Source organism: Corythoichthys intestinalis, chromosome 19, assembly GCF_030265065.1.
Source record: "Corythoichthys intestinalis isolate RoL2023-P3 chromosome 19, ASM3026506v1, whole genome shotgun sequence".
Taxonomy (NCBI): Eukaryota; Metazoa; Chordata; class Actinopteri; order Syngnathiformes; family Syngnathidae; genus Corythoichthys; species Corythoichthys intestinalis.
The window spans coordinates 2,762,245-2,787,063 of record NC_080413.1 but is presented as its reverse complement, the minus strand read 5'-3'; the positions used below and the strand labels follow the sequence as shown (position 1 = coordinate 2,787,063).

Genomic DNA, 24,819 nt, shown 5'->3' with positions numbered 1-24,819 from the left:
ACAAGAAGTGCGCTATTGTGCTTTGAAGCAGTAATTTTGGATATTTTGTAGAAGCCCTTCAAAAACATTTCAGCCTCCAAATGCTGTTTCACTTAGCAACATGAATTTTGGTAGACTTCTCTACCATGAGTAGATACACAAAAAAGACTCAAGAACCCATGCTAGAAAAGAAACAGGAAGTCTGCCATTGTGCTTTGATGATAAATTTGAATATTTCCACGAGCCCTTAAAAATTGCATGCAGCAACTTAACTTGTTTCTGTATACTAAAACACCTTGACATATGATTTTATAGAAACTCATAACACAAATTGTTGGAATACATCTATCGATCTAAGACTACCCCAAATAAAAATAACCAATTTTTTTCCCCCACACTATACAAACATAGCCCCATCTGCTGTTCCAACCTGCGCCATTGCATTTTCCACTCAGGCCACTTTTAACAGCATTATCTTTGACTTTTTATTGAGCACTAAGATGAAAGCACTCTTTGTCCATTAGCGAACAAAAGTTCAAATGGAATAAACTGTTGCGGAACGATTACGTTGCATTGCGTTTGGCCGGTGAGGACGAACCTGACCACACACCCACTTGATGCGGCTCTGTATTTATACTCCGACATAACTCAGAGGACAGATAATGGCCGAATGGACAGTCGTTAAAATAAGCGGGTGCACTTTTGTTTGAATGAACAAACCATCCTTGGCGTCCTTCCATCACGAGCCCGCTATCTGTATTAGGGTTGGGAACCTCTGGGTACCTTCCAATACAATATGATTTGCGATACAAGGTGTTATAGTTAGCCTTGTAACGATCATTTCACAATATGCCGATGCAAAAAACCTAGAAAATATTCTCGAATTGCCCTAAAATGAACAAGACCTGACAAATGCAACAAAATAATCAGAAATTTCCCCCAAACCAACAAAAAATGTCCCAACAGGAAATTATGTGTGGCAGATGCTGGTCTTTCAATGACGGGAAGCTCAAAGTGTGTCCGCCTGTGAATGCTTTGTGACGGTGGAGGGGCTGCTCGGTAGGGAAAGAAACTAGAGTGACAGAAGTCAAGTCTCCAAACAAAGAACACCAAAAATAGAAGTTCAGTTTTCCGCTAGTCGTTTTCAACAAACCAAGTATCGCTAGGATGATTATTATTTATTTTTATAAAAACCTGTCCTGTTCAGCTGTTTGACACAGTGTCCGGTTGGTCTGAACAGTTTTAATGTTTCAAGTATGACTTACTCCCATTGTGATGATTCAACATATCTCGGTTATTATGACAAAGCAGCGAATAGGAAGGGGTTATGGGGGAACAGAAGAAAAGAAACACAAGAGAAGAAAGAACAGAAACACAAACAAAATATGTTGGTGCTCTCGTCAGCTAGATGTATTTCCGGTTGACACCATGTGGGGGGCCTGTTGACCAAGGAAAGAAGAGGAGGGGGGTGGGGAAGTCTATAAGCTAAGTGATGGAAAGGGGTAGAGTGTACACAAATCAGCTCTGTGATCTAGAACCCAGTAATCGTGTGAATCTCTTGTGAGTGTAAGCTCGTTGGCAACCGACCCTACGCCGCACCACCGCCAGTCCGGCACCGGGACCCCCGACCTGAGTGTGCCCAATCACATCCAGCCATACACAAGCCCCACCAAACACGCGACAGCGACGCAGCGAGCGCCGATCCAGGGCCACGGCCCCCACCCAGCCAGCCCGGGGAGGGAGGGCGGTCCAGCAAAGAAGCCATCACGCCCGCCCTCATCCCCGTCCGTCCACTCGGCCCATGAGCCACAGCAACAGAATTCAAATTGATAAAATGCCTCTTGTGGATGCTAATATGACAAGATCAATCAAAAAGGGATTTAGCCTTGGAGAGATCATCCAATCATCATGCATAGAAACTGAGCGTCCAGGCCAGCTGAGCCCCTCCCACTGCCCAAAGACCCCCAGAGATGCACGTCGGATGGGTGGGATAAACCCAGCCTTTAGCTAATGACTCGTCTGGTTTCGCTGAGTGGAACAATGCAGTCAAAATGAATTGGACGTCTATTCGTGATAAACACATTGAAATTACGTTCGACATTCATCAGCGGCAATGAAATACGATTCCAAATTTGCTTCCGTCCACCCGTCGTATGTCGCAATTGGTTTCCAAGGAGGTGGAAAAACAAGTCCCAGTACAAAGAAAACAGCATACATCATCACAAGTACTTCCTCGCTTGGAGGGGTTGAAGCAGGGCTCGCTCGTGACAGATATGCATTCGAGAATAAAGCGTAAATGTGGTCTTCAGGAAGCACACTTGGAATGTTGAAAATAAGCAATCTGGTAAACATTAGAATTATACAGCATTTAAGCTAGCAGACTTTTGCTAATCAAGTTAGCCAATTGTTCTTTTGTTGTACTTAGATCCTCATTTATTCATTTTTTTTAATATAGTTTGAGGCTAAGCTTAGGTGCTAGTTGAGTCCAAGATTGAAGTAAAGCTCTGTCATGTACCAATGTACCAGCATATTGCCAGCATATTGCATCACACTCATGCATCACAAAGCTTCCATCACAAAGACTGTGTACTCTTTAATATGTCACAGAGACAACTGAGAACAGTATATAAGGCACGAAACCATAGCGTTCAGTGTCAGGTCGTCAGCAATTCAGGATACGTTTGCATGCTAACTAGCCATTACCGCTTGAACTGATTGTTTTCTTTGCCAGTCAACATCAATAAAATCCTGTGTCTGTGGTTCCTCCGTCGTGTACCAGACAAGCTCATCTAAATCCTGTATTATCATTGTTAGCACGCTAAAACTGCTGGTTTCCGATGCGCGCCTGAGCTTAGCCTCAAATGATATAAATAAATGAAGATCTTACGAAAGAACAAAAATTAGCAAAAAGGCTTTGATGCTATATAATGCTAATGTTTACCAGATTGTTCCTGGTGTGCACTAGAAACAATCAGGTGCGCACCAGAGGGTTTATTTTATTTCTGTCCATGTCCCTTTAGGTGCACTGTATGTCTTACCTATTTAAGACACCAAAGGTAGATTTCCTTTCTGGACAGCGACAGAAATGAAATAAATTTAAGCAATCTGGTGCACACCAGAAACAAGTTGGTGCACACTAAATTGTTTCTGGTGCGGACCAGAAACTGGTGCACACTATAAATAATTTGAAAAACAAAACCTGGTAAACATTAGTATTATATAGCACTTAATCTAGCCAACTTTTGCTATGCAAGTTGGCCAATTGTTGTAAACATTAGCATTACATATAGCATTTCAGCTAGCCGACTTTTGCTATGCAAGTTGGCCAATTGTTGTAAACATTAGCATGATATAGCATTTAAGCTAGCCGACTTTTGCTATGCAAGTTAGCCAGTTGTTGTAAACATTAGCATTATATAGCATTTAAGCTAGCTGACTTTTGCTATGCACGTTAGCCAGTTGTTGTAAACATAAGCATTATATAGCATTCAAGCTAGCTGACTTTTGCTATGCAAGTTAGCCAATTGTTGTAAACATTAGCATTATATAGCATTTAAGCTAGCTGACGTTTGCTATGCAAGTTAGCCAATAGTTGTAAACATTAGCATTATATAGCATTTAGGCTAGCTGACTTTTGCTATGCAAGTTAGCCAATTGTTGTAAACATTAGCATTATATAGCATTTAAACTAGCTGACTTTTGCTAAGCAAGTTAGCGAATTGTTGTAAACATTAGCATTATATAGCATTTAGGCTAGCTGACTTTTGCTATGCAAGTTAGCCACTTGTTGCAAACATTAGCATTATATAGCATTTAAGCTAGCTGACGTTTGCTATGCAAGTTAGCCAATTGTTGTAAACATTAGCATTTTATATAGCATTTAAGCTAGCCGACTTTTGCCATGCAAGTTAGCCATTTGTTGTAAACATTAGCATGATATAGCATTTAAGCTAGCCGACTTTTGCTATGCAAGTTAGCCAGTTGTTGGAACATTAGAATTATTTAGCGTTTAGGCTAGTGGACTTTTGCTATACAAGTTAGCCATTTGCGACAATGCAACAATTGGCTAAGTCGCATAGCGAAAGTCTTCTACCTTAAATGCTATATATTGCTAATGTTTACCAGATAGTTTCTGGTGCCCACTAAAAGCTTAATTTTTTTTTATTTCTCTGGATGTACCTTTTGGGGCTCAGTAGATTGATAAAAGATGCTTTTACAAAAACTTTTTTTTTGTGTGTCTAAATTGTTTTTTTTAAGATGAGATGAGCCGTTATTGGTCGCACATTGAGTCATTGATTTTTAACACACACACACATTAGAAACAAAGCAAAACCATCTAATATATAAAATATACATCTAAAAATTTTTTTTAATTATTATATAATATTTTTATTACAAAATATCTCTTCACATGTTAAAGCAGTACTTCTCAAAGAGCGGGGTTGCGCATGTGACCTCGCAGAACACTTTTTTGCCGTACTAGAATAAAGTGCAATTGCACATCCCCTCAGTGGGTGGCAGTGGCGCTCTCATTCTCAGTGTGTTCGCAGTATTTTTGCATTAAACAAGAGCACACAGCAAAGAGCAGGATATATGAAGTCTCCCGAAAGCTAAGAAGAGGAAATATGACAAAGTGTGCGTAGCATTTGGCTACACTTTTAATACAGTGGGTGACGAGGAAGGTATTGGCCCAAATATAAGACGGTTTTTTTTGCATTGAAATAAGACTGAAAAAGTGGGAGTCGTCTTATATTCGAGGTCTAGACATTATACCCATTCACGATGCTAGATGGCGCCAGATATCATTGAAGCGATGTTCTGTCATGATAGAGCGCAGCTACTAGTTTAACCAGTTTGCATTATTTTATTGCAATGTTTTTCCTCATTCAGATTTGTTTCAAGACTACAGTTCGACTTCACTTTGATGGTTAATGCAGTTTTGTTGTTTTATTGCAATAGATTGGTTTATTTACATTTGAAAAACCAGAAGCCCATCATTTACAAATGTGATTGCACTTTAGTTTACATATTTAAATGTTCAAATATTAAAATTTGAATGAGGCAAAATAACATGCTTTTACTCTCAAATATATTGTCATAATCATTCGTTTAAGATGTAATGTAATTATTTTCTGTATAGAAATTAATTTGGTGTTCAAAAAGTCTTTTTTTCAAACTTGAGTCTTGAAAAAGAGGGGGTCGTCTTATAATCAGGGCCGTCTTATATTCGGGCCAATATGGTATATTGAGTGTCCAAAAATTGGAGATCGACCGATATGGGCTTTTCAGGACTGATTAATAGTAGTTAGAGGGGCCAAAAACCGATTTTTGTAGCTGATATTCATTTGCAGTAATAGTGTAAAAATTGGCGTAAAAAAATAAAATGAATAATGCAAACACTGAACTTCATTGAAATGCCCAAAGCATGTTTATTGAATCACACAAATAATATACACAAAATAATAGGTATAAAAATAACTTTAGAGACAAATGATACTATTTATAGTGGTGGAAATTTGGGGGGGGGCGAAACATTTTCTTCTTCCTGGGGGGACGTAACAGAAAATAAGTGAGAAGCACAGTTTAGAGAAATAGAAAATAAACAGATATTGCATAAATCAATTTTTAAAAAAATATTTTTAAACCACCGGACTTTATTTCGCTCACGCAGTTGTTCACAAAGCGGTGAACCTTGCCTCATCGCTTGCCAACAACCCAGCCTGTTTAATGAAAAAGCCCTTCCATTGTCCATCATTGCCTTTCTTCTAAGGCTTCTCGTTGCAGTTCCCAAACTCCAAATGAAAGCGGGTAACCCAAGCTGACCTTTTTTTCACAATCAAAGCGGAAACTGCGCCGTCGAAAGCCAGCAACTCCATCTCCCGAAATTTTCGGGCCCGTAAATCTCGGCGCGATGGGAACGGGAGGTCCGGGACGCCGCATGTCTGAGTCCCGTTTTATAGGCTCCATCTTTGAAGGACTTCCTGCTTCGGAGTCATACTAAAAGAGGATCGCTCATCTTTTGTGTTTTTCCTGATCGAACGCCGTCAATTTGACCACGTCGGCGTATTTAGTTAACGTAAGCGAACCCCTAAGATGTGGTTAGCAGTGAGCAAATATTTTGATGATGATGAAGTTTTCCGAGAAGTTTTACTCTCAAACGCCCGTGGCCTTTGGATGACTCCCCGAGGAGACCATTCATTTCGATAGTAGTGCGTGCGCATTTGTGTGTGTGTGTGTGTGTGTGCAAACAACACTCACTCTGTCAAGGTCAAGAATTTTTGTGAGCTTAATCATATTCACTAGAGATGTCCCGATCGATCGGATCGGGTTCGATCACGTCATTTTCAAAGTATTGGAATCGGCAAAAAAATATCGGCCATGCCTTTAAAAAAAAAAATTATTTCTTTTTTTAATTAAATCGTTTTCTAATTGTTTTTAACGTTACAGACATAATATGTTACACTCATCCAGAGTCTTTAGTTTAGGCTTAAGGTAGGGTTATCAAATTTATCCTGATAACGGCGGTAATTAATTTTTAAAAAAATGTATCACGTTAATATATTTAACGCAATTAATGCATGCGTTGCACAACCCACTCTCGCATTGTCGCGCTCAATCTGTAATGGCGCCGTTTTACCTATATAGAGAGATAAAAGGCAGTGTAAAATGAGTAGAGTGAATTATGGCAGCCTTTGGAGCTTTTTTTTAATTGGCTAAAGCCTTACTATCCCTCTGTCAACAATTAGAAATATCGTGGGAAGCAATGTGGGGAAGCAAGGTAGCAATTGATCTTTTTCTTAACACCTTATGTTATTTCCCAACGCAGAGAAGATATATGAATTGGTAGCACTACGCACAGTCATGGTTCCACTTCCCATCATGCATTTGGGCATGGCTACAGTATCATTTACTGAAAGGTCAACAAATACACTAGATGGCAATATTTAGTCACAATATACAAAGTCACAAGTCTTTCTATCCGTGGATCCCTCTCACAGAAAGAATGTTAATAATGTAAATGCCATCTTGAGGATTTATTGTCATAATAAACAAATACAGTACTTATGTACTGTATGTTGAATGTATATATTCATTATTTTCTTAATGCATTGCCAAAATGTATATGATCGGGAAAAATTATCGAGAATGATTGGAATTGAATCGGGAGCAAAAAAAAAAAAGCAATCGATCGGGAAATATCGGGATCGGCAGATACTCAAACTAAAACGATCGGATCGGGAGCAAAAAAACATGATCGGAACAACCCTAATGTTCACGAAGAAAAACTCCGTCGGTGCAGTGGATTGCCATCCCAATACTTTTGTCCTTTTATTTTGGGCGTGACCCTTGACCTTTCCTGCCGCGCACTTACGCTTCATGTTTGTTTTCATAAGCTCGGCGAGAGGAAGAAGACACTTATCATCGCTTGCGGTGTTGATTATTTAGGGTTTTGTCAAGTTTTTAGGATAATTGTTTTCTGTTTAATTTTTTTTAAGCCTTTCAGAGCCCGTGGTGACTACAGTGGACAAAGATACTATTAGCTTAACGATCGTTTCCAGTTAAAATGAACTGGACGTCTATTGCCTAAGTGGCAGCCAAGGATTGAAGCTATATGAGATCACTAAATAAGATTTCCAGAGCAAAATACACAGGGGTCACACTTATTTCAATTCGTTTATTTATTCTTTTTTTTTTTTCTTTTTTCAATTTAATAAAAATTTGTTTTCATTTACAGTGCCCTCCATAATTATTGGCACCCCTGAAAAAGATGTTTTTTAGCTTTTTTTTAAAAAAAATTCAAATAATATGGGACCCTAATGGAAAAAAGAGAAAAATCCAACCTTCAATACAAGTGCATTCATTCAGTAGGGAAAAAATCCCACATAAAGAAAAAATAACTTGACACCAAATAATGTGTGTCACAATTATTAGCACCCCTGGTGTTAATACTTTGTACAACCCCCTTTTGCCAACAAAACAAGGTCTGGGGACTGAGATGGCCATGGGAGGAGCTGGATTTTGTGTCTGGTGAACCATTTCTGTGTAGATTTGGCCATATGTTTAGGGTCATTGTCTTGCTGAAAGACCCAGTGACGACCCATCTTCAGCTTACGGGCAGAGGGCAACAGATTTTGATTGAAAATGTCCTGGTATTTCAAAGCATTCATGATGCCATGCACCCTAACAAGGTTCCCAGGGCCTTTGGAAGCAAAACAGCCCCACAGCATCACTGACCCACCCCCATACTTCACAGTGGGTATGAGGTGCTTTTCAGCATGCGCATCTTTCGTGGCACGCCAGACCCACTTAGGGTGTTTGTTGCCAAAAAGCTCAATCTTGGTCCCACACAAAAATACGCACAGTCGCTGGGACCGTGTGCTTTGGTCAGATGAGAATCGAGACTGTTTTGCATCCATATCTATAAATAATTCAGGGATTTAAGCATTTATTCACAAGAATTTAACCGGACAAGCTCTGTTTACATCAAGCGGCCGCTAGCTACGTTCACTAACAGACTAGCATTGTACTTTGCCATATTTATGGAAAATAAAAGCTAACTTCATGTTTTTTTTTTTCTTTCTTTTAACCAAGAATCAAGACTGTTTTACATCCATATCTATAACTAATTCGGGGATTTAAGCATTTATTCACAGGAATTTCCACCGGAAAACCTCAGTTTATATACGGCAGCCGCCACATTGACTGACAGACTAGCATCGTACTTCGACATATTTACGTAAAATAAATGCTAACTGCACTTTTTTTTTTTTTTTTTGCTTTTAACCAAGAATCAAGACTGTTTGGCGTCCATGTCTATAAAGAATTCAGGGATTTAAGCATTTTTTGAAAATAATTTTCAACGAGAAAAGCTCTTTGTCTCTAAATCTCTAAATCCACTCGGTTAGCTTTGACGGCCATGCCAATAATGCAGGCCCCCTATTAATCGGCCCCGTGTCCTGTCAATATCATTATGAAGTCTATACCTCAATTAATTCAATTTGATTTTTTTTTTTTATTATTTGTATTTCTGTTTATCTATTTCTGCAAAATACACTAATACTACAATTGAATGTCAAATTGTGGCCACAAACCTTTGTCCTGCTGGCCACAAGTGGCCCCTGGACCAAAGGTTTAAAACCCTTGACTGCCTAAAAAAAATGACCCCCCCCACACACACACACACAAAAAATTCGTGCATGAATGAGTTAAACACATTTTTTAAATCACATCAATGTATTGCTTTAGAATATAAATAAACTCCCAGTCAAAATGGATTGGACGTGTATCGACGTCAATGGCAGCCAGTGAGTAAATATATATATATATATATATATATATATACTTTTTTTTTTTACTGATTTAAAAAAAAAAAAAAAAAAAAATTTTCTAATTCATCTAAAATGTGCTTTTTTTTTTTAATTATTTGTTTTTTTTTGTATTCAAGTCCATTTGTTTATAAACATTTCTCATTTTTAATGTTTTTTTAACTAAATCTTACTTTAAGTGTCTAGTTGTGGAAACTAACAGTAAATTAAGGACCAGAAACAGAGTTATCTCAACCTAATAAAAAATAGCGCACACATTAAACTGTCTTTACTTTTTTTTTAAGGTACATTAAATTACAGCCCCTTAGAGACCGTCCTGTTCTTTATTTTGTGTGTGTAATGTTTCCGCTGTATTTAAGGATAAATCTAATCCACGTGCGAAATGAAAATGTCAAAGATAAATGACGTGATGATGTCTGAAGGGTGTGTCAGCAGATTTGAATAAATGATCAAAATCAACATGCTTTTCGTGACAAATGTTGAGCAGGTGGTCTAGGAATACACTTGGCGTTACACAATTTCCTATGGAGAAAAATGCTAAAAATACCGCTACGTGAATGACAACTAGACACTCCTGACGGATGCTCGTTATTCCCCTTTAGCGGTGGTTTTCGGCGCGAAGCCAAAGATTGCGCATGCGTCAGTGTTATCGTTAGTCGGGCTAGTCTAAACACGGTTTGTGCAGGTGTGTTGGCGTTAGCGCCGTAAATCAAGCTTCTTGCGCTTACTTCAACTCCTCCGGGCTGGAAAGACAGATTTAGCATTCTTTTTCAATAGGTGATGATTTCTTTTAATTAGGAGAAATGACATGAGTTGGTTGATTGGTAGGCTGGTTGGGTAATTCATGTTCTTTAATGGGTCTTAGTTAAATTGGTTGGTTGTTTGGTTGGGTGTTTTTTAAGTTGATGATTGGTTGTTGTTTTTTGTAGGTTATTGGTTGGTTAGATTGTGTTTGGGATTATGTTTTTTGGTTGTGTGGCTGACTTTTTGGTTGGTACTACTAGGTTGGGTGCTTGTTATGAGGAGTTGGATAGTTGGGTGGTTGATGGTTGGTAGGCTGGGTGGTTAATAAATGTTCATGGGTGGTTGGTAAATTGGTTGGGCGTTTTTTTAAGTGGAGGATTGAGGTTTTTGGTTGGTTGGTTGGTTGGTTGGTTGGTTGGTTGGTTGGTTGGTTGGTTGGTTGGTTGGTTGGTTGGTTGGTTGGTTGGTTGGTTGGTTGATTGGTTGATTGATTGGCTGTTTTGTTATATGTTTGTTGGTTGTTTGACTGGCAGGTTGGTTTTTGGTAAGTAGGTTGGTTGCTTTGTATGAGGAGTTGGATGGACAGGAGGTTTGTTGTTTGGCTGGCTGGCTTGTTATGTTGTTTGTTGGTTGTTTGGCTGACTGACTGGTTGGTTGGTTGGTTGGTTGGTTGGTTGGTTGGTTGGTTGGTTGGTTGGTTGGTTGGTTGGTTGGTTGGTTGGTTGGTTGGTTGGTTGGTTGGTTGGTTGGTTGGTTGGGTGAAGTGATTGGTTTGTTATTGATTTGTTGGTGGGTTGGTTAGTAAATGGGTTGGAGGTTGGTTGGTTTTTTGTGGGTTGGTGAGATTGTTGTTGGTTGGTTAGCTGGCTGGCTTACTGGCTGGGAAGTTGGTTGGTTTTTGTGGGTTGGTTGGTTGGTTGGTTGGCTGGCTGGCTGGCTGGCTTACTGGCAGGTTGTGTTGGTTGGATTGATGGTAAGTTGGGTGCTTGGTTAGTTGGTTTGGGGGTCGTTTGAATGGGTGATTGACGGTTGTTTTTTTATTGATTTGTTTATTCATTCATTGGCTAGTTGTTTGGCGTCCTGGTTGGTTGGTAGGATTGGTGGTAAATTTGTTTTTTGGTTAGTTGGTTTGGTGGCTGGCTGGTTGGATGTGTGGGTGGATTGATTGTTTCATTATTGATTTGTTGGTGAGTTGGTTAGTAAATTGGTTGGTTGTTTGGTTGGGTGTTTTTTAAGTAGATGATTGTGGTTTTTTGTAAGTGGTTGGTTGGGAGGTTGGGTGGTGCCTGTTATGAGGAGTTGGATGGTCGGGAGGTTGATGGTTGGTTAGTTAGTTGTTGGTGAATTGGTTGGTAGGTTGGTTGGGTGATTATTGTGGGCTGGTTAATGGCAGTTGGTTCGTTGGTTGATTGTTTGGGTTACTAGTTGGTTGGGTTGGTTGGTAGGATTGGTGGTAGGTTTGGTTCTTGGCTAGTTGGTTTGGCGGTTGGTCGGTCGGTCGGTCGGTTGGTTGGGTGAAGTGATTGGTTTGTTATTGATTTGTTGGTGAGTTGGTTAGTAACTGGGTTGGAGGTTGGTTGTTTTTTGTGGGTTGGTGAGATTGTTGTTGGTTGGTTGGTTGGTTAGCTGGCTGGCTGGCTTACTGGCTGGGAAGTTGGATGGTTTTTGTGGGTTGGTTGGTTGGCTGGCTTACTGGCAGGTTGTGTTGGTTGGACTGATGGTAAGTTGAGTACTTGGTCAGTTGGTTTGGGGGTCGTTTGAATGGGTGATTGACGGTTGCTTCTTTATTGATTTGTTTATTCATTTGTTGGCTGGTTGTTTGGCGTCCTGCTTGGTTGGTAGGATTGGTGGTAAATTTGTTTCTTGGTTAGTTGGTTTGGCGGCTGGCTGGTTGGATGCGTGGGTGGATTGATTGTTTCATTATTGATTTGTTGGTGAGTTGGTTAGTAAATTGGTTGGTTGAGTGTTTGGTTTACTGGCCGGTTTGGTTGGTTGGCAGTATCGCTGGTAAATTAAATACTTGGTCACTTGTTTTGGTTGGATGGGTGATTGACAGTTGGTTCGTTATTGATATGTTGGTTGGTAAATTGGTTGGTCTGGTGGTGGGTTGGTTTGTGGATGTGAAGTTGGTTAGGAGTATCGGTGCTCGGTGCATGTTATGTAATTATGTAGAGGGTTAGTCGGCAGTTCCTGATAGGTAAGTAAGATTCTGTTGCTAAGTAGGTATGTAGTGTAGAATGGCTAGAGGTAGATAAATGCTTGTTCAATCAAACATTAAAAAACATGTAGATATTTAACATAAAACAAATAATAAGAGTGGCATTTTGAATGCTGCGTGTGTGCGTACAATGTCGAGTGGTTCCACTAAGAATGAAGATGATGTAAACAGGCTGGGTCGTTCCCACGTCTCTGTTTACTCTGGCAGATCCCAGAGCTGCACCGGTACGCTGCTGGATTGACTCACACGCCGTCTGTCTTTGTCTCCGACACACGTACACACATGACAGCTACAGAGTCCTATTCATTAGGCGTTATAGTTCCATATACATCCACGATTGTTGAAAATTCACAATGAAGTCAACTGTATCAATGAGAGAATGTTTTTTTGAAGAACTTGTTGTTTATTCTCACACATATCTGCGTGCTTTAAGTGCTCACATCTGCCTAAGAAAGAAAAGCAGCATTGTAAACCTCTGCAATAAACATCTCCGGACATCTCAACAACGCTCTCGAGCACCATGAACGTGAATTATAAAGATACATTTCTCTTTACGGCACTCATTCATGAGGCCCAACGCTCTCATTGATAACACAAACATTCCCACTAGCTTGTAAACACTATCTCAGCTCTCCTCCTTCTTTTCATAGCCTCCCCAGAAGCTTTCCAGAGCAGATGTCGGTTCCTCGCCTCCCCATTGGAGAAGTAGCGAAATCTCCACGTAAAACTGCTTTTGAAATCAAAAGCCAGTAAAACATTTTGCTCAGAAATCGTTCAGTTTTGTTCAAAATTTCTTGAAATATCGGAATGTGTTTAAGTGATGACAATTTGGAAATTGGGAATTTTTGCAAGAAAGATGAAGTCGATGGACATAATTTGCTTTTCTGGGCCTCACAGAACAATGTCCCCCAAGCCTTGAGTTTGACACCTTTCGCTCTTAAGAATATAAAATTTATAGTAGGGCTGTCAAATTTAACACTTTAACGGGCGGTAATTTTTTTTTTTTAATTAATCACTTTAAAATTTTTGACGCAATTAACGCATGCACGGAATGACCCTTTCATGCGTTGCCTCAAACAGTTTACAATGATGCCGTTTTAGCACATGGAGAGCGAAAAGGCAGAGAAATGCGAGTGGACACAGGCTTTCATTGGGCCGCGCCTTTAATTGGCTTAACCTTTGGCAGCCACTACTAACATTCATGGTTCCCCAACTTCCCATCATGCATTTGGGCAGAGCATGAGACGATTTTTTTCATAACACGCTTAATTGAACACAACGCAGAACATATTGTATACCATTTGCAGCCACTACTGACAGTCATGGTTGCCCAACTTCCCATCATGCATTTGGGCGGAGTAGAAGACGTTCTGTTTCTTAATACGCCTAATTGAACACAACGCAGAACCTACTGTATACCATTTGCAGCCACCATTGACAGCCATGTTTGCCCAACGTCCCATCATGCATTTGGACTAGGGTTGTTCTGATCATGTTTTTTTGCTCCCGATCCGATCCCGATCGTTTTAGTTTGAGTATCTGCCGATCCCGATATTTCCCGATCCGATTGCTTTTTTTTTTTTTTGCTCCCGATTCAATTCCAATCATTCCTGATAATTTTTCCCGATCATATACATTTTGGCAATGCAAGAAAAAAATGAATAAAACTCGGACGAATATATACATTCAACATACAGTACATAAGTATTGCATTTGTTTATTATGACAATAAATCCTCAAGATGGCATTTACATTATTAACATTCTTTCTGTGAGAGGGATCCACGGATAGAAAGACTTGTGACTTTGTATATTGTGACTAAATATTGCCATCTTGTGTATTTGTTGAGCTTTCAGTAAATGATACTGTGGCCATCCCAAATGCATGATGGGAAGTGGAACCATGACTGTGCAACGTGCTACCAATTGCTCCACATTGCTTCCCATGATATTTCTAATTATAGGGAGAGGGATTGCAAGGCTTTAGCCAATTAATAAAAGGCTCCAAAGGCTGCTAAAGTTCACTCTACTCATTTTGCGCTGCCTTTTATCTCTCTACATCGGTCAAACGGCGTCATTACAGATTGAGCGCGACAATGAGTGAGAGGGTCATGCAGCGCATGCATTAATTGCGTTAAATATTTTAACGTGACACATTTTTTTAAAAATTAATTGCCGCCGTTATCGGGATAAATTTGATAACCCTACCTTAAGCCTAAACTAAAGACTCTGGATGAGGGTAACATAATATGTCTGTGACGGTTGCTCAAATTCCCATCATGCATTTGAGCAGTTAAGAGCATTTAAGTCAATACAGTATCATTTAATGAAAGCACAACAAAAATAATATCCCCATCTCTCAAAAATAAAATAATGTTCACAAAAAGAAAAGCGCTCAATGCAAAGAGATCTGGCATTCCCAATCAAAATACCTATGCAAAATAATACTCTATTCAAACATTAAGTTTAGCTCATCCAATACACTAGATGGCAATATTTAGTCACAATATACAAACTATCAAAGTTACTATAACTTGTACTCACATTTATCTTTTAAGAATTACAAGTCTTTCTATCCGTGGATCCCTTTCACAGAAAGAATGTTAATGTTAATGCCGTCTTGTGGATTTATTGTTATAATAAACAAATACAGTACTTATGTACAGTATGTTGAATGTATATATCTGTCTTATCTTTCCATTCCAACAATAATTTACAGAAAAATATGGCATATTTTAGAGATGGTTTGAATTGCGACTAATTACGATTAATTAGTTTTTAAGCTGTGATTAACTCGATTAAAAATTTTAGTTATTAGCAATTGTTTCTACAAAATGGATAAGCGACAAGACTTTTGTCAGGGACTGTATGTTAATTGTTGTGTCTTTATGTTGCGATTAAAAGATGTAATTATTGTCCAACCCTAAATTTAATTAAACACGTAATGTGTTGCAATATTATTTTACCTTAATTTAAAAATTTTGTGGCATGACAAAACGCAGTAATGTAACCGACACTGTTGCATTTATTTCTAATTTCTCGATTTAGTGAACAATTAATAGGCTACCGTTTAACTTTATTGGTATTATTTACAGCTATAGTGTACTGCAATGTTTCGTTATTGTTTCATCTACAATTTAACACTGAAGGCTTCAACCGGAAAATACTTTTATTTTTTTAAGCTGAACCCGGAAACTGTTTTCGTCGTTGGCACAGTCGTTTGTATTGTTTTTTTTTTTCTCGCCAAAACTGCGGAAGGAATAAACAATTCTGTTGACGGGGTTCACTCTTAGAACTTCGGGGGCTCCCGCAATGAAAAGCGGATGAGGTAGCGAAAACAACTCAATAGCAACATTTCACATCGATTCATCACGAAATGATATATAAAGGCGGCTACACAATTAGCTCGGGATGCTAACAACTTTTCATTCATAGTCAAAACCGCTCTGGTGCTTATAATTATTCCCTTTTCTCCTTTTTAACGTCACAACGCTACGATAATTCGTATGCCGGTTGTTGCGTGGCGGTGAATTGATAATAAGTATCCGTAATTTGATAAATAGCATCACACCCTTCACTAGAGCTTAGATTAGCTTTCAAGCTAGCCGAGTTGACGTAAACGTGCGCGTAACGCACGATTTTGTCCCTGCTCGACTATTGCGTTTATTAATCAAAGCGTCTGTCGTGTTTAGTCGGAGGGGAAACTCGCAAAAGTAGCTTGTGAGGGTTCTCAACAAAGCTAAGAAACAGGTGTAACACAGTCTTTGTTTGTATTAAGGAGGTTTGTGGCTAAAAGACTGCTTGCGGTTGAGGATCTGGGACAGGAAGTGGGCAAATTTACTCGGAAGCGGGCAAAATAAAACGATCAAAGAGCATTATCTACACGTCAAGGTAGGTTGGAAAGCATTGATCAATCATGTTCAAGTGCCGTTTTCGACTGTGGGGTTTGGCAATTAGCCCTAATTAGACGTCTATTGTCGCCAATGGCATCTAATAAGTAAACGGTTTCAGCGCCAATGAATTAATATGGCGCAAATAGTAATGGCTGGTGAAATAAAAGTTTGGACGTCTTGAACCGTCGATGGCAGCCAGGGAGTTGAATTCTTTTAGATGTATTTTCCACAGTTTTTAAAATAATAGAATATTTAATATTAACTTATTACCTGCCGTAGACAATAATAGACGTCAATTTGAATTAAACTCGAAGGAAAAGCTGTGAATGCTCATCTTTTAGCGGTATCGTCATATTTACGTATATGATTACAAAATAAGTGAAATTTTGAATATCACATTCATAGAAAAATGTAGAGATGTCTAATGTTATCAGGTGACCGATAATAGTGGCCGATAAAAGCATATTAAAATGATAAGGGATGATATCGACTAGGGCTGCAGCTATCGATTATTTTAGCAATCGACTAATTGATCCACTACTTATTTCGAATAATCGAGTAATTGGATCAGGAGCTTTTAATGTCTTAAAGAATCAATTTTGGGAGGCTTGCTAAGATTTCACTTTCAAAACAGCATTAAAAGCGGATACAAAATAACATTCCTGAGTGTTTCTTCAAATAATGCATAATTGCACTTTCATTTTTCAATTAAACTATCTGAGTTTAGCCTTGAACACTATTAAAAAAATGAATATCTAAGTACTATTAGTAAGACTTAAGTACTACAACAAAAGAACAATTGGCTAACTTGCATAGCAAAAGTTTACTGGCTTAGTTTTTTAAAAATTATTATTACAATGCTTTTAACAAATCGTTCAAACACGGTATTCCCACAAAAAATGGCTAAATGTCTCTTTAAACTAAATTACAAATGCATAAAAAACATTATGGCACAAACAGACACTTAACTAATGTTGGTCTTAACAGGGAGCAGCTGGATTCAACCATGTTAAATGAGTTATGTCATATTCACTGTTGCCACTAGAGGGCAATGTATCCACCCAAATCAATAAAACTAAATGCAAACACTTTCAAAACAAATTACTAAAACGCCACTGTAATTAAACGAATAATCGATGTATCAAAATTTGAATCTTTTTCCTAATCGATTTACTCGAGTTAATCGATGAATCGTTGCAGCACTGATTTTGACATCGGTTTTTCAGTATCGTTTTGGACCATTATGTATGTTGTAGGGCTGCAGCTATCGATTATTTAAGTAGTTGATTAATCGATGAACTAGTTCGAAAAATAGAATAATCGGATAAGGAACATAAAAAATTAAAATACCTGACCTGAGCCTCAAACGGTATTAAAAAAAAAAAAATACTAGCAAATGATCTGTGTACAATAAAAGAACTGTTGGCTAACTTACATAGCAAAAGTCCTCTAGCTTTAATGCTATAAAATGCTAACTTTTTTTTTTACAACGCTCTTAACAAATGGATCGGATACATATTCCCACAAAAAATGGCTAACTATACCTATAAACAAAATTACGAATGCATTAAAAAAAAAAAAAAAGCTTATGTTGGTCTTAACAGGGAGCAGATGGATTCAGCCATGTGAATTAGGTAGACTAGAGGGCCTTGTATCCACCCAAATCAATAAAACTAAATGCAAACATTTTCAAAACAAACCATTACATTGCCACTTTAAATTAATGTGAATGAATACTCGAAGCAGCAAAATTTAATTTGAATCTTTTTTTCTAATTGAATACTCGAGTTAATCGATTAATCATTGCAGCACTAGTATGTTGTCTTCAAGGTGAATGTAGAAGCCTTAGTACAAGGGCTGGTCACAGTTTAGCACAGCAGTTCTGCTTATTGACCATTAGATGTCACCAAACTAAGATGCTTGTGACTTTTAATATCAGCATCCAGTGGGGTATTACAATACAATTAGCCATCATATGTTAGGTTCACGACCACATGTATCGGGATCGGGTTTTGGGAATTGGACAATATCAGGTTATCTGTTCAAAAGTCATTATCGGACAACTCTGGAAAAATGGATTTCTGTTCTCGCCAGCCTTGAATCTGCGCCACCAGCGCTTCACGTCATGACGATGGCGGACGAGTGAGAAGCGAGCCCCGCGCGGTCGTCTGTTTGCAACCCTCACACACACTTCCTCCATGGATTCCAGCAACGATGACACTCTGGACATCATCGTCACCAACGTGGTGGCGACCTTCCGTACCAGGTGCCACCTCAACCTGCGCACCATCGCCCTGGAAGGAACCAACGTCATCTACAAGCCGGAGGTGGGGGTAAGGAGCTTGACGCCTCAACGTTTAGGTTTGTGATATTTTGGGGGGTTTATCATCATTAGAGTCTGTGCCATTTTTTAGAAAGTCCTCATGAAGCTTCGGAAGCCCAAGATCACCGCATCCATTTGGTCCTCAGGGAAAATTATTTGCACTGGTGCAACGAGGTAGGACGTTGAAGTTTGACTAATTTGCGGTCTGTTCAAACTCCTGACTTTTGTTGTTGTTGCATTTTTAGTGAAGAAGAGGCGAAGCTAGGCGCCCGTAGGTTGGCCAGATGTCTGCAGAAAATTGGCTTTAAGGTGGGAAACCGCCATTCATGTGTAGATCCGTCAATCTAGAGGGCTGACGGCGTAACCTGGCTTGTGTTCAGGTGCGCTTTTCTGCCTTCAAGGTCGTGAACGTGCTGGCCGTCTGCTCCATGCCCTTTGCTATCCATCTGGTGGATTTCACCAAGAAGAACCGGCCTATTGCCAGGTGGGTTTGTATTTTAACATTGGCCAAGTGGGACCTCTAGTGGTGAGAGTGATGTAAGGCAATCCAGCAAAATGACGTGAATTTTTGATTTTTTTTTTTGCATACGTTTTATTTTTTAGAGTTAGTGCTTGTGTTTGATTATATAGGTGTTTTACATTTTATTGTTATATTAGTTTAACTTAGTACATACCTTTTGGTTTTATTTGAGTTGTCATTATTATTTTTTTGTTCGGTCTATATTTAATACGTTTTTGATATCTTTCAATAGCTTATTTTTACTTCTTAGAGTTGATACTAGGGCTGTCAAACGATTAAAATTTTTAATCGAGTTAATTACAGCTTAGAAATGAATTAATCGCAATTCAAACCATCTATAAAATATGCCATATTTTTCTGTAAATTATATATATATTCTGTAAAATAAATTGTTGGAATGGAAAGATAAGACACAAGATGGATATATATACATCCAACATACGGTACATAAGGACTGTAGTGGGCATTTCACTCTACTGTCATTTAAATCTGTCTATACTGTCCTCACTCCGAAGCGTCTACTTTTTCCAAAGCTAGACAGCTAGTGAACGACGCCTTAATAATTAGACTTCTTCATTTTTCATCTGATTTATTAATAAAATGGCCTCAAACCATTGTCCTCTTTAGACCGTCGTAAAACTACAACAACAAAAAGTACACAAGCATTGCATTAGCAACAACGTTAGCTTAGCACGCTATACAGGTTCACTAAACATAAACAAAAAGCGTCTCATACAAAATATATGGCGGAAAACACAGACAAGACTGGAAAAGCAGTTTCTGCTCTTGCACCCCTCTGTAAAAGAAACTGCTGTATTTTAAGCCAAAACAACTGTTGAGTTTGATAGAACAATATGTCTATATGCTGAAATAGCAGATTCATGGCGCATTAAGCACCCGAACTATTTTTAATTTGTCCGTTTTACTCCAAAAACCCCCGTTTACAGACGTCGCGCAACCGCTTTTGTTTCAACCCAGCCATAAAACGAAGGTAATTAATTATATTTATTATTCAAAATGTCTGTCGTTTTTAGATTAGAATCATTCATTGATGTCTCATATTTCGTTTAAAAAAGAAAAAAAAATTTTTTTTTAATTATTCACTCACATATTTTAAACCTTTAAACAAATGATGTTACAATGAAAAAAATGGCGTCTGTAAAAAAGTCACGGATAGCGACCTCATAAATATCGCTTAATTGTATTTTTTTGTTACTGTCGCATTTTCTCCGATATATTAGATGATTAATAATCGATCCAAAGAAAGAAAAATGGGGGAAAAAACGGTTTAAAAGGGTAAATATATGAAAAAGAAAATCTCGACCACTCCTTGATGTCTGCAATTTCTGCATCGCGACCCTTGTTATATTACCATGTTTCACCCATAAAATCCCCCCAAAATCTGGCTGTGGCCATTCACAGCTATGTCTTGACTCTCAGCGACACATGCTACATGGAGTTTTTGGATCGAAACAAGGTAAGTATGCGATAATATCTCGTTAAAGTCATGGCGTCTGTAATTCTGCTCTTGCGTGTTCTCACCTTCAGATAGGGTTTAGCTGTTTAAAAAACATTTTTAAAAAAATGCCCTCCTGTTCAAAATTTTTCTTCCCCCAGAAAATTGAGATTTTAAGCTTTCCAATGATGTATCACACATGCATATCGGACAATTTTGAAAGCTGGCCAAATTGGGGGTCTCAGAGCGGAACTTCAAGTCACCTGAGTGTTTTCTGCCATATAACATTTCGCTTACTAACATAATATGTACATTTTTTACACCAACCATACTTACGGACAAATCTTGTCCAAGGATATAAGCACAACATTATTAGCCCGAGACGTCGTGCAGCCATAATGAACTGGCAAGAAAACAATAAACCATGTCGCAAAGCGACCACAAGAGTTCGCTGTTGGACAGGACAAAAAGCCTTGCTGTAAAACTTACCAAAAGGCAGAATACTTTCTGAGCGGGACATGTGCGTTAATTGCGTCAAATATTTTAACGTGATTAATAAAAAAAAAATAATTACCGCGCGTTAACGCAATAATTTTGACAGCCCTAGTTGATACTTTTTAATTTTTTAAAGGGCTAGCTTTTTATAATTATTTTATGGATTTAGAAGGTAGGAAGGTTTGCATTATATTATTTTTTGGGGGGGTCATATTTTGTCTTCCTTCATTTATCGCACCACCTGATTGTTTCTGGTGCGCACCAGAAACAATCTGGTAAACATTAGCATTATATAGCATTTAAGTGGGCGGACTTTTGCTATTATCAAATGAACCACCCTGAAGCTTTGAACCAATTGGCTGCAAAGCTTCATTGCTTCAAGAAGCTTCATTTGGCCATCAGTGTTCTCTTAGGGGAAACAGTCAACCTCTGCTATCACCACTGTTGTCGTCCAACATGCCTCTTAGCATGCATTGTAGCGCTACAGATGTAAATAACAATCAAAATTCATGTTCTGTGCTAATTATTTCATCAGTTACTGTTCTAGTTATTTCATTAATTGCTAGTTATGCTATTTGGTAACACTTTATTTGACAATGGCGCCATAAGACTCTCATAAGACCATCATAATTATGACATGACACTGCCATAAGCATGAATGAATGCTTATGACATGTCAATTTGTGTCATCCGGCAGATTATCTCACTTTTGAATGGATGTAAAGATCCGAGCTGGACATAAATGGAGTTAGTGACCTAATTCATATTGTCATTAACTCATTCACTCCCAGCCATTTTCACCGGTGCAACCCCCTTCGGTCCCGGCCGTTTCACTGGATTATGACTGATTTTGCAAGGCCCACAGAAAATTCTGTTCTATTGCTATACAAACCAAAGAAAAGATTACTCTTCTTTCAGCAGGAAAAAAAAAGTTAGTTCATATCTTTTTCCATTCTTTAGAAATCAGCATGAGAAAATAGCTTAGTTTGAGCAATTTTCCAATTTCTTTTTGTAGACGTAAACATTTCAAACATAACTTTGACTTTAACATGGCTATTTTTTGCTTTATTTACATCCCAAACATCTGAATAATGTTTTCCTTTTACAAAATAACATAAACAACAAGACAAATAGAGCTTTTGATAGCAAAGTAACAATTTATTTACACATAACTAACTGAGAGATGACGCTGTTGTTGCCGCGACAACCACGTAAACTTTTCCCTCATCCCCGCCTGTCTCATGAAGATGGATTTTTTTGAGTCCATGCGGGGTCTGCTTGGCGAGTAGCACGGACTCAACGACATTGTCCACTGCACTGGTGGTCCTGGTCGTTCTGCTCGGTCATCCAGCGCCTGGCATCCCGTAGAACGTATTTATACATTTTTGGGAGCAAATGAGTTAATGCCTTTGATACTGTCATGTCATAATTGTAACGGTCTTATGGCAGTCTTATGACGCCGCTGTCAAAGAAAGTGTTATCTATTAACCCCCTAGAATCAACAAATAAGCCGCAGGATTCCAAATGAGGGGAAAAAAGTAGCGACCTATAGTCCGAAAATTACGGTAATTACTTGTTATTTTATATTCACACTATTTCCCCCTCTGATTTGTGCCGTTTTTATCTACTTTAAACTACTCTTAAATCCTGTGATTTTGTTGAAACCAATTCTTGTGCTACTAAATGTCCAAATAGAATAAGTAAAAATGTTAAGGTTTTTAAAAATCTATGGATAAATATTGAGTATAAAATGTTGTTTTTGTCCAAGTTATGAGCCGGAGCTCCACCCCGCCGCCACTTATAGGATCAAAACCATAAGAGCCACCATCCAGGTGTTCTCCACGGGCAGCCTCACAGTCACAGGTACCTTACACGCACACCAAAAAAGCATTCCGGTCACGTTGCGTCAATAATCCTGATCCCCGGAAGAATTTTGGCGCCGCCGTACTGATGTGTGGCTCTCTTCTCACGTCGGGCCAGGACCAAACGTGCAGAACGTGGCCACGGCCGTGGAGCAGGTCTACCCGCTCCTCTTTGAGTGCAAGAAACCGCTCTGCAAGTGAGTCTCGGTCCAGTCACGCCAAAACGGAGCGCTTCTTGTGGACTCGCTACCGTTTAAAAAGTGCACACGCTAAAAAATCGTTCCGCCACGATGGCGCCGAAGCTCATTTTCTCCGTCCACGGATCAAAACTTCTCATCTCATGTTCAACAGCGACATACACTAAGTTGCTCACTTCTTGTACATTTCTATATATACTCACTGTAAATTGTAAATATATGAATTGTGTGGTTTTTTTTTTATGCTAACGATTCCAGGATTAGCCCTGTGAGTGTATGGACAAAATTTTAGGATTTCCGCACAGGTTGATACAAAGTTTCAAACTGTAATGATTGCCGTGACGGGAGAGCCCTTCCTAATATTTATGCTAACGTGAAAACCCCAACTTTTAAAACTCGTGTATTATTAATTCCCGTCAACGTAATTTAAATGGCATCCAAGATAGCTCGATGTTTTTCCACCGCTTAAAAATGTGTGACTTTTGTATTTTATATGAAAATAAAGATCTTAAAAAAACATAGAAGCTGTTTGTGTTGTTGAAAGAATGGGAACAACTTTTAAAAAAGGATATTTAATAGTCATTGTTTGGAAAAGTTTACATTTTGCTACACCTGCTAGCATAAAAAATGCTATGTCATTCTCAATTTTTAGCAAATTGTGGGGTAAAAAATGCATACTAAAGCTCATCGTTATTTTTTGGAACACATGAACATAGGCGTGTGACAATATATCGAAAAGGTGATATACAGTGCTGGCCAAAAGTATTGGCACCCCCGCAATTCTGTCAGATAACGCTCAATTTCTCCCAGAAAATGATTGCAATTACAAATGCTTTGGTAGTAATATCTTCATTTGTTTTGCTTGCAATGAAAAGACAAAATTTAGAACATGAGCATTTTACAGAAAACTCAGGTGGGAAAAATGGGCTGGACAAAAGTATTGGCACCCTTTGGAAAATCGTGATGCTTCTCTAATTTGTGTAATTAACAGCACCTGTTACTTAAATGTGGCACATAATAGTTGGTGGCAATAACTAAATCACACTTGCAGCCAGTTAAAATGGATTAAAGTTGACTCAACCTGTGTCCTTGTGTGTACCACATTGAGCATGGAGAAAAGAAAGAAGACCACAGAACTGTCTGAGGACTTGAGAAGTAAAATTGTGAGGAAGCATGGGCAAATGTAAGGCTACAAGTCCATCTCCAAAGACCTGAATGTTCCTGTGTCTATGCACAGTGCCATCAATAAGCGTAAAGCCCACGGAACTGTGACTAACTTCCCTAGAGTGGACGGAAAAGAAAAATTGACGAGAAATTTCAACGAAAGATTGTGCGGATGGTGGATAAAGAACCTCAACTAACATCCAAACAAGTTCAAGCTGTCCTGAAGTCCGAGGGTACAACAGTGTCAACCCGTACTATCCGTCGGCGTCTGAATGTAAAGGGACTATGATAGGATACTCAGGTAGACCCCACTTCTGACCTGGAGACATAAAAAAGACAGCCTGGAGTTTGCCAAAACTTAGCCGAGAAAGCGGAGGATCCCTGATGTTTTGGGGTTGCTTTGCTACCTCTGCCACTGGACCGCTTGACTGTGCATGGCATTATGAAGTCTACAAATTTTGCAGCATAATGTAGGGCCTAGTCTGAGAAAGCTGGGTCTCCTTCAGAGGTCATGGGTTTTCCAGCAGGACAAATTTCCACAACACACTTAAAAAAGCACTAGAAAATGGTTTGAGAGAAAGCACTGGAGACTTCTAAAGTGGCCAGCGATGAGTCCAAACCTTAATCCCATAGAACACCTGTG

At 38.8% G+C, this 24,819-nt stretch overlaps 1 protein-coding gene across 3 annotated transcripts in view; it reads left to right on the top strand.

Moving 5' to 3' along the window:
* The window catches only part of tbpl1 (TBP-like 1), a 38,131-nt gene extending 14,615 nt beyond the window's left edge, over positions 1-23,516 (top strand). The window contains exons 1-7 of one of the 3 annotated variants that reach the window (XM_057822345.1): positions 15,455-15,594; positions 18,254-18,492; positions 18,574-18,656; positions 18,728-18,791; positions 18,863-18,966; positions 22,722-22,816; positions 22,934-23,516. In XM_057822345.1, the coding sequence (XP_057678328.1) occupies positions 18,358-18,492; positions 18,574-18,656; positions 18,728-18,791; positions 18,863-18,966; positions 22,722-22,816; positions 22,934-23,016 (564 nt within the window). In that variant the 5' untranslated portion in view covers positions 15,455-15,594; positions 18,254-18,357 and the 3' untranslated portion in view covers positions 23,017-23,516. Of the gene's footprint in view, positions 1-15,454; positions 15,595-15,677; positions 16,158-18,253; positions 18,493-18,573; positions 18,657-18,727; positions 18,792-18,862; positions 18,967-22,721; positions 22,817-22,933 lie in introns of those variants that run through there. The other 2 variants (XM_057822346.1, XM_057822347.1) reach the window with 2 other exon arrangements.
* Positions 23,517-24,819: the final 1,303 nt, after the last annotated feature.